General features: G+C 41.6%; 1 protein-coding gene across 7 annotated transcripts in view; it reads left to right on the forward strand.

Moving 5' to 3' along the window:
• The window catches only part of ATF1 (activating transcription factor 1), a 35304-nt gene that overhangs the window by 20614 nt on the left and 3781 nt on the right, over positions 1-10909 (forward strand). For all 7 annotated transcript variants that reach the window (XM_084837181.1, XM_084837186.1, XM_084837183.1 and 4 more), the window contains 4 exons: positions 4793-4890; positions 7752-7882; positions 8253-8417; positions 9622-9781. In XM_084837181.1, coding sequence (XP_084693307.1) covers positions 4793-4890; positions 7752-7882; positions 8253-8417; positions 9622-9781 — 554 coding nt within the window. The remainder of the gene's footprint in view (positions 1-4792; positions 4891-7751; positions 7883-8252; positions 8418-9621; positions 9782-10909) is intronic.

Below are 10909 nucleotides of genomic sequence, written 5' to 3' on the forward strand. Positions count from 1 at the left end.
AGGATGGGCAGGGATACGAAGGGCAAGCTATCTTTTTGGCCAAACCAAGCAGCTTGTCCCATCATCAGGAGTCACAAGCTGAAAATGATCCAGTTTAATCATGAAAGCAGAGTGTCTGGACACCCCACTGTTGATTTCTGTCCCCACAACAATGTCCAAGTCGGCTTGTAGCTGAGAGATTTTATCCGCAAAAAACTCATTAAAGGCGTCACAGCAAGCTACTGAAGGCTCTAAGATTGGATTGGGGGGGGGGGGCCTGACTCAGCTCCCTACCCAACCTGAACAGCTCAGCTGGGCGCAAGTTTATGGAGTTTGTACATCAGCAGTGGGCAACTTGTGCCCCCCAGATGTTTTGACCTCAACTCCCATGATACCTCACTGTTGGCTATGCTGGCTAGGGCTCATGGAAGTTGTAGGCCAAAACATCTGGAGGGCCACAAGTTGCCCACCACTGATGTATGTACTGTAAGGAAGTGGAAGTATTCCTGATGTGTCTGTACAGGCAGAGCAAGATGTTCCCACCCTTCACAAGGTTGCACTTTGATAACTGCAAGTAACTCCCAACCCCACTTGGCTCTAGGAACAGCAGTGGGCCCATGCAGCTCATTAGGAACATAGGAAGCTGCTTTATTCCACATCAGAACATGGGTCTATCTGGCACACTAGTGACTGATACTGTCACTGATACTGACTGATAACTGTTCTTCACAGTTTCAGACAGGTGTCTTTCCAAGCCCTATCTGGAGATTCCAGGGATTGAACCTTGCACCTTCTATGTACAAAACATTCACTTTAGCACTGAGGAGAGATGGAAGAATCTATCCATTTCAGTTTTCCTCAGTTTCTCATTTTCCCAACCTTAAGTTAGTTTTATCCCATTTCTGCATGGGTTTGCAATTTAAAAAAAAAGTCTGCACAAACATTCATACACATTTCGGTGCACATTTCTCCTAATATTGGCATTTTATACACACTTTTTAATATACACATTTTGTATAATATTATACACTTTTAAAACACTTTTTCATAATATACATATTTTTGTAAGCATCTTTTTACTGAAGAGCTGCATCACAAAATATTACTGTGTTTCAGTTCTCATCTTGGCTCAGGAAGTTCAGATTAGGTAAGTTTGCACTAAGATGCAAACCAAGCAAATTTCTCCTCCATTCCTATGGTCGAGCTATGGTCTTTTGGTTGGCAACTCATTCAAGAGAAAGTCATTGTGTCACTGAAAGAATTGCACATTCTTTGCACGTATACTCCTCCTCCCACTCCTGTTGTTTCCACTACATTGAATTTTAGATTAGGGCAGGGACCTGTCGTCTTCCTTGTACTTTGTCAAGCACATTGCACATGGATAGAGCTATATAAGCAAATAAAGAATAATAATGCATGGGTCTTGAAAGTTCTGTACCTGGGTCTTCAACTCACTGTCAAGAGTTTCCCTGTTTATATTTTCAAGTTCTCAGGTCAACGTGGTTACATGTATTTATTGAGCGTTACCAGTCGCTACTCACTATGCAAAGCAGACACTGTGCCAAACCACGATCTGAAGAGCAAATTATTTTTATTACTTTGGCCTTTAAGATGAATTTTTTAATGTTTGAACTCAAGATAGCAGTTTACGGGTTTTTTAAAGGCCCTGGTCTGGGACAGAGCACTGGCAGGTGTGTGGAAGGTTTCTTTGGCTTCAGCTCCAGCGTGCCTCCACAGTTGAAGCAGGGGTATCACACCAGTGGCTGTGCTGTTGCTGTGTGGAGGAGGGGTAGCGTAACAGAGCCAAGCTGGGCTAGCTGGGATGCTTGGTGATTTCTCATTGGACAGCAGCTGCCTGTTTTAAAGGTTGTGCTATCTCTGTTCTCTGAATTCTGTAGGTTGGATCCAGAGTTGTCCTGCAGACTTAAGGGGTCCTTTCACTTGCAGAAGGGACTGCAATCCAGCAGTTGCTCCTCTTGAAGGAAGAGGAGAAAGTGATTTTGCTGATTCCTGCTGCATCCTCCTGTACTGCCACCCAAACTGTTCCAGGGCCCCCCAACCCCGCAGCGCAGAATTGCAGGGGAAAGGAGGAATGACCAAAAATAACCTTTCCCTTCCAGACACCACTTCAGAGCTAATGACAGATGAAATCTTGCTGAGACAGCAGTCCCACAAGTCTTGCTGCAAGGAGCCTGTGTTTTTACACACCACAGGGGAAAAATGTCAAAAACAGGCATGAGTGAGAAGTGCACCATAAAATTAAAAAAAAACACCTTTCTTTGCAGTATACAGGAAGGTTTCGTGAGAGAGATGAAAAGGGGAAAGGGACATATTTTCCTCTTTTCCACTTCCCACTAGCAAGAAATCAATTCCCCAGTGTATACCAATACCAGGGAGAGCAGGAGGTTTGGATGGGATGTGTGCCATGAGGTTAAAGAACTCATCTGTGTGCTGTTAGGAAATGTTACAGGAGGGGAGAAAGGACAGCATTTCTTTTCTCATTGATGAGAAACCTTTCCCACCCCCTGCTATATAACAATAACATGTTCTCCAGGGTGCACTGAACCTGAGTCTTTAGCACATCATAGCGAAGGAAGGTTTCAGGAAGGTGGGAAGTTTTAAGAAAGGTTCTTTTTTCTCCTCCCGGAACTATTCGGCCCAATGAGCTGCACATTGCCCTACAAGGCTCCTGTTACAGACTGGCTGTGGGTTTGGGCAGGAGCACAACTGTTAGAGGTTGGGAATACACCACAACATTCCGTCTTGGCTGAAATAAGGGGCATGCATGACCAGAGCTTGGTTGGAACAAGTAGGAGAAGCTTCGGGTAGGAAAATATGATAGGGTTAGTGGGACTTGTAACACCTCCACCTTTTGGAGGCAGTAGGTGTTACTGATGGTTACACATATAAGACCTCGGATGGGTTTAGGGCGCAATCCTATGGGGATGGCTGTAAGCCTCTGAACCTGGACGTTTACAGTCATCCAGTGCAGAGCAGGAGTTGCAGAGGTGATGTTTGCCTCTGTGCTCCTCCCACTCTGCATTTCCGCTGGCTGGGCTTTTTTGTCTGTCTAGCTGAGGCATCAGGGAGGGGCAGGGAAGGAGGCTGGGCAGGCCAGAGGATTCCTTAGAGGCCAGCCTCCTCAGTCCCCTCCCCATTCTTGGGAATGCCCCCTTTACCTTCCCTCCAAGGTCGCTCTTGCAGTCTCAGACAGGCAGCCGGCGTAGTTCTCTCTGTGCCAGCTACAAGGGGGAGGGGATGGGGAGCTCGGACTCCTGGTCTGAGGTCAGAGTGCGGTCTCTGATCTCAGATCCAGGAATCTGAACTATCCTATGGCTCCCTCATACACTGTCTATAGGTTTGCTCTCCCCATGCGGTATTTCAAGTCTTCAGGATGATGTGTACCAAATGATTGAGATATAAAACTGAAAACAAAAAGAAAGTCCAAACCAGAAAAGGCTGTTATGGGAGGAAGAAATAGCAAATATGTCAGCATGTTTTAAACACTGATATTTTGGGGTCTTTGTTTTTCAGAAAGCTTGTAAGTCTTCTGTTAAAGCGCATGCCCTTCTGGTGTTGTTTGGTTATTTAAAAATAAAGTGTCTATGTGGTTTGTATGATACATTTCTCAAAGATTTGAAAGCAATCATTTTGTTTCTATATAGAGGAATCATTCTTCTGAGTTCTGTAGGATACAAACGCTGCAGTTTCTGGATTGAAGACAAGGGGAAGGCTAGCTCCATTTACTAATAGTAGCCTTCCCTTTGTTTGACTTGATCAACATAATTTTCCAAGAACTATGTGCTTCCCTGTGGATCTTATGTTGCTACATCACCAGTTAATTGTGAATAAAAGAGCTTTGTTAAGTTTTGTGTTTCTTTGGGAACAGCAGAAAAGCTATCAGTGTTTGCCAAATTGGCAAAGGTTGCACATGGAATAAAAACTAGGGAGTCCGTGAGAAGCCTGTACATGTTTATTTTGTTTCTTTACCTTCCTCCACAAAAATTCTGGCTTATCTAAATGTGTGTTTTTTCAGTTTGGAGCCTTGAATGTATACTGTTACATTGCTACAGACTTCGCTGCAAAATTAGAGATTTTTCTTTTTAAGTGTTGTTCTGATTTTCAACCTTAGAAGACCTACATAAGCATTGGCCAATCCTCATTTCTTTCCACATCATACATGCTTGGTTTTGAATCCTAGAGACAATTTACCTCTTAATGTTGACAGTATTTGACTTGGAAGTAAGCTGTCATCTCTTTAACATACCAGATCCAAATATATTTTCTCATGGGTCTGCAGATAAAGTGTTTGTGGTTCATACACGTTTTCTTAGGTTTTGTTTTCATCTTGCACTCCTATGAATTACTTCAGAACTCTGGTGTCTATATAGGATTGTGTTTAAAATTCTAGTTAAAAATAGCTATAAATATACTTAGCATTATTTATATATTTCTAAAAGGTATTGGTTGCTCTATACTAAAAGCTCTCAGGGCATCATACAGTAAAAAGAAGATAACATCCAGAATCCATGTTAACCAAGAGGAACAGTACAATAAACAACTAGCAGCAGAAGCTAGAAACTGGCATCAGAAAAACTAAAACTATAAAGATACAACTACTTAAAAAAAGCATAACTTATTCCATTGATGAAATGTGTTAACTCTAAACCTAGTAATAAAACTCTTTGCAAATTGTTGACAATCTGCTTTTGCAGGTTGTTGACAATCTGACAGTTGTACTTGGTATACCTGAAAGCTGAGCCCTGTGGTCTCTTATGTTACTCAAGAAAATGACACAGTTTATTTCTTTCAGGCGTCTTTGTCAGAGAGTGAGGAGTCACAAGATTCCTCAGATAGTATAGACTCTTCACAGAAAGCTAGAGGTATCCTCGCACGCCGTCCATCTTACAGGTTAGTGCCGTATACAAAAACATCATTTTCTTTCAGATCTTTAGCTCCACAGTCTGTATGGGAAAATATGACATATAACTTGAGTTTACAGCCAACTACTTGATTTTAAAGGACATCTGCAACAAATGTATGTATTTATGTATTCTTTCTTTATTATAAATAAATGCCCTCAGTGTGGTTTGCTATCATAAAGCCTGGAGGGGTTTATGGACTGCCTGGAGGGATTGGGCATTGGAGACGCCATATTGCGGTGGTTCCAGTCCTTCCTCTCCGGCAGGTACCAGAGGGTAATACTGGGAGAGGAGGTTTCGGACCCGTGGCCACTCACTTGTGGAGTGCCACAGGGTTCCATCCTCTCCCCAATGCTATTTAACATCTATGTGAAGCCGCTGGGGGCTATCAGCAGGAGGTTTGGGGTGTGGTGTCATCAGTATGCGGATGACACGCAGCTCTACCTCTCGTTCAAATCTTCACCAAGGTTGGCTGTAGAATCCCTGTCCAAATGTCAGGGGAAGGTGAGAGGCTGGATGGGGAGGAATAAGCTGAAGCTAAACCCTGACAAGACCGAGGTACTTTTGGTGGGAGACAAGAGGAGGCTGGGGGATGTTGACCTGGTGTTGAATGGCGTACGGCTACCCTTGAAAGACCAGGTCCGCAGCCTGGGGGTCATTTTGGACTCCCAGCTGTCCATGGAGGCTCAGGTGTCAGCCGTGAGCCGGACAGCACTGTATCAACTCCATCTGATATGGCGGCTGTGCCCCTTCCTTCCCGACCATCTGCTCCCATCGGTAGTACATGCCCTGGTCTCCTCTCGTTTAGACTACTGTAATGTGCTCTACGTGGGGTTACCCTTGAAGACGGTTCGGAAGCTGCAGCTGGTACAGAACGCGGCGGCTTGCCTGATTAAAGGCAGCCGCTGGCAAGATGGCATCACTCCAGTGCTGAAGGAGTTGCACTGGTTACCAGTTGTTTTCCGAGCCAAATTCAAGGTGTTGGTTTTGACCTTTAAAACCCTATATGGTTCCGGCCCAGCCTATCTTAAGGAGCGCCTCCAGCAACACCAGACAGGCCGCTTAACAAGATCAGCCTCGGATGGCCTTCTCTCTGTCCCATCAGCCAGGACAGCTAGACTGGTGGGGATGAGGGAAAGGTCCTTTTCTGTGGTGGCCCCCACTCCGTGGAACTCCCTCCCCAAGGAACTCTGTCATGCCCCCTCTTTAATGAGCTTCCGCCGTGCATTAAAAACATTGTTGTTCAGGCAGGCATTTGGGGTGGGTTAGGGTATTTTAGAAAATATTTTTATTGTCAAATTTTATTGTTTTAAACTGTTTTATTATATGTTGTACATCGCCCAGAGTGGCTGGGTGACCAGCCAGATGGGCGATTAATAAATTTAATAAATAAATAATAAATAAAGCCAAACAACAAAATAGCAAAAAATAAAAATAGAATAAAAGTATCAAAGTAATACAATATTAAACATTAAAAACAGTTAAAAAATTAAAACACTGAGAAGCCAGCAATAACAAGGACAGCAACAGATTAAAGATTAAATGCCTGCTTAAAGAGGAGGGTCTTAACCTGACATTTAAATGTATACAATAAAGGTGCCAGGTGGATCTCCCTGGGAAGAGTATTCCACAGACTGGGGGGGCCATCTCTTCTCACTACAGAGAAGGCACTTTGCCTGGTATCCACCAGTCACACCATTGTGGGTGGCAGCACCCAGAGAAGCTGCTTAGGGCTTTAAAGGTCAGCACCAAAACTTTGAATCAGGCCTGGAAACCAATTGGCAAATCTCTCTCAAGAAACAAGTAAACCTTTGAAACAAGCTCAGAGTCAGATAATTTTGCTTAAAATCATAAAACCTTGTTTTATGAACTGAGGGTTCTTTTGCTCCCACTGTTGTCTTTATCTTTGTACCTTTTTCTCTTAGCACTGATATTTTTTTCAGCACGTTGAACTTTTATTAGCTCTGGCTTACTGCTGCCATTGAGTGCACTTGTACACTTTATTGCTGCCTGAGTAAATTGGGTGTTTTTTTTAATCCCGCCTGATTTATCTTTAATTTTCTGTAGTATTCTTTATGTATTTGGGGAGCCAGTCAGATTGGACAAGCCTTGGGCAAGGGGAGGTATAGCAGTGGAGGTCAGACAGGCCAGATAAGGGAAAGTAAACAATTTCATGTTATCGCCTCTTCTTTCAACCCAAATCTAGTGGCTCCATCAGCAACCCAACCGCTTATATCTGGCCTGATGCATGTAATAGGTCATACACTCAGTTTGATTTTCTGTTCTGAGCAAGAAAAAGATGATCTGTGGGTGAGGGAACCTGAAATGGTTCTCTTGTGGGCATATCACTACCTCATTAGGTTTAGATTAGTGGCAATGGTTAGCTTCTTCAAGGTAGAAAAACGTATTATAATGGTCCACCATTATAATGGTTCAGGTTGATTTTCTGAAGTCTCTTGGGGCATGTTAGCTGGAATTTGGAGATGACTTGGTCTTTCTTCATGATCGCATGTAGATTCCCTCTTTAGTTCTGAAGAGTCAGATTAGCTCCTTGGTTTTCTGAGGAGGTGATGCACAAATGTAAGCCACCTTGAATATTTGAAAGGTAGGGTATCCATTTTATAATTTAAATGAATCAAACAATCATTTCCATTTTCTCCAAGGCCACAAAGCAGTATAGTGTACCTTTCTCCATGGATTCTGGTTCTGTCCAATTTGAAAATAAAAACTTTGTATGTAGAGTTATTCATTGAAGTAATGATTGTATGTACTTTTTTTGAGTTAATTCCACACACCCCTAACCCAGTCCCAGCAATATGCAGTTGAAATCTTTTGTGGTTATTTTCATAGAAAAATCTTGAATGATCTTTCTTCTGAAGATACGCGGGATAGGAAAGGAGATGAAGCGAATCCTGGTGTGTCTACGATCACATCAATGTCTGTTCCTACACCTGTTTACCAGACCAGCACTGGACAATACAGTATGTATTATTAATAATCACCTGCACTGGACATGCTGCTACTAACTGGAAAGACATTTATAGTTAAATTTGGTTTTAGTCTTAAAATCATACTATCTAGAGTTCACTTTTGAAATTATTTCATTTCTCTGAGAATTATTTTTTTATTCATCTATAACTAAATAATTATAAATCAGAATTTGCAGTCCAGCAAGCCAGCACTGTCAAATGCAAGAGAATGTTGTTATCAGTCTTGTTTGGCAAGTGAAGGTGCTGGCTATGAAACTGTAAATTGTTCATAAGCCCATGGGAAAGGAAATATTACCTGTGGTGTACATACTGCTGTACAATGATCAGCATCTTCCCCAATTCATTCTTTCTTGCCTCAAAGTTGCCATTGCCCCAAATGGACCATTGCAGCTGAGCAACCAAGGAGCAGAAGGTGTGCAAGGTTTGCAAACATTTACAAATGCTGGTGGGACTCCACTATTACAGTATGTACAGACATCCGATGGTCAACAGATACTTGTGCCAAGCAACCAGGTAGTAGTGCAGAGTAAGTACCCACTTCAAATAAGTCAGAATTGCTGATCTCCCTGCTTAATACAGTTGTCATTTTCCAAGGATTGGCTCTTATTTTGTACTGTGGCTCCAATTCCTTACATACTTCCATTACACAGTAGCTCTCACATCAAACCCTTATCCTGAAATTTCCAGTGCCTGTTTCTGGTTTATTGGCAAGCAAATATGGCTATAGCCAGCAAGCTTCAAATACTGAAGCCTATATTTAATTTTAGTTGAAACATGCTTATCCCATCAGCACTGATTCAGAGATTGTTGAGAAGAATTTTTACTCTGGTTGTCTCAAGATTAAGCATAATTCAAATTAATTTGCAATATTGTCATTATTCTCCTTTGTTCTATTACTTTAATCTCAGGGTTTGCAACCTGGTGTTCTCCAGATGTTTTAGACTAAACCTCCCATAATCTCTGACCATTGATCTTGCTGGTTGGGGCTTATACTAGTTATACTCGTAAACATCTGGAGGAAACCAGGTTGCCTACCCCTGTTTATACTTCTTAATACCTGTGTATAAGGCCTGATTTAAACATGATACTGGGATTATTAAAAAAAAGAAGCACCTGTGTGGTGTTCCATGCACCATAGCCCTGTTTAAACCAGATTTCCTCATCTGCATGTACAGCATTAACATGCCAAGGATCTCTGACCCAGGCAGGAGCTGGGCTGGTGAGTTAATATTGCACATGTTCCAGCTAAGGGCCCAGTTTTAAATTGAAGCTGACCATGTAGAATCCTGCATGGATAAGTCCTTTTGCTTGGCCAGTGTCACATTTAAACTGGGCTTCAGTTACTTCTTGGCAAGGCAGTCAGAAGAATTATGTAATGAATTAATATTTTACAATCAAGAGTATTGTCTTGTTGCTATTACTACTTTAAATTGTTTTATTAAAGTAGATTCTGACGGAATAGATGCAAAAATGGTTTTTAAAAATGGAAAAAGGTACATGCATCTTCACACAACTGAAATGATAGGCAGACTTTATTCCAGCTACTGTTTCTGAGTCTTTTAAAGGGACACATACCCAATTCTGTACACATGCACCCTTTACAGCCAATGGAATACATGTGAATTCTGTACTTGTTGTGTGTGCCCGACTGAGTACACACAAGAGCAAAGTGAGAATCTCCCTTAAGATTCCTCCCTTTACAGTGTTTTTTAATTCTGGTTCCTCAACAGCTGCATCAGGTGATATGCAGACATACCAGATACGCAGTACTGCAACCACCACTTCCCTCCCACAGACTGTTGTGATGACAACTCCTGTCTCCTTGACGTCTCAGTCAAGCAAGACGGATGATCCACAGTTGAAACGAGAAATACGGCTGATGAAAAACAGGTATTAAATTTCCCAATTACTGTTGGTCATTAGCCAGACTATTTTGTCCATCATATAATTCTTGGACACAGATATGTGACAAGGAGATTAGGAGCAGACTTCTATATTTTGTTTTTTCCAATAAATGTTGAATTTGTCCCTTCCAACTATAAATGTTTGTTTTCTTCCTTTACTTTATTTGGACTTTTTGCCAGCATTTTGTTTAAGGGATTTTTCAAGGAACAACATGTGGGAGAGGAATCATTAATTTTTAAAACAAGAACATTTAACATTTGTTAAACAAGGAAAAAGATGGGAGTTTCTGAAAGAGATAGCTAATTTAAAGGCATACAGTTTCCAGACAGTGGCACCCAATAGTACATACATCCAAACCCACATAGCCTTCCCCTTGAGGAAGGTGCTTGTCAGAAAAGGCACCATATTTGCCACATTGAGCATATTTGTGGAAGCCTGTCTAAGACCCCTTCTTTACTCTCTGTAGTGACTCCTAAAACCCATGTCTCTGATCTGTTAACCTCTCGTCTAAACTGCCCCTTTCTAGCCTTCCTTTGTGGCACCTTTTCTCCATATTCCACTCAGAAGGTCTCTGTTAAACAGTGTGTGCTGAGAACTTGCTGAGAATGTTGACTTACCACTATAATTCTGGTGGTAGTTTATGGAAGTTATAAAATTATTGGGACATTGGAGCTTAAAGTTTTAGGTCAGTTGCATTGTGTTAAGAAATTGGGTAAAAATACTATGGCCTTCATACACATACAATCTTACTATAGTGTCTATGTTCATTTCAGTGGACATGGAGTCATTTTATTCATCAGGGTTATGGATCACTTATACCCTCTATTGCAGCCCCTATATTTACTTTTCCCCAAAAGTGTATAATTGTAGACAAGGTTATTTACTTTATTATGAGATCAATTATTTCTCATTAGCCAAAAATCATTACTGTTCAGATCCGACATGTACTCTATGACTGTGTAAAATTACATAGATTGAATTTTTAGTGATTATCCAAAGGATATTTTTGTAACTGCCTTTAATAACTCAGGTTATTAAAAAAAAATAAAAACAAAAAAACACTGGTTGCTAATCTGATTAAGAATTATGAAACCTTCAGAAGCCCTTTGCAAG

Source organism: Heloderma suspectum, chromosome 2, assembly GCF_057233095.1.
Source record: "Heloderma suspectum isolate Gila_16-S chromosome 2, 16-S_ref, whole genome shotgun sequence".
Classification (NCBI taxonomy): Eukaryota; Metazoa; Chordata; class Lepidosauria; order Squamata; family Helodermatidae; genus Heloderma; species Heloderma suspectum.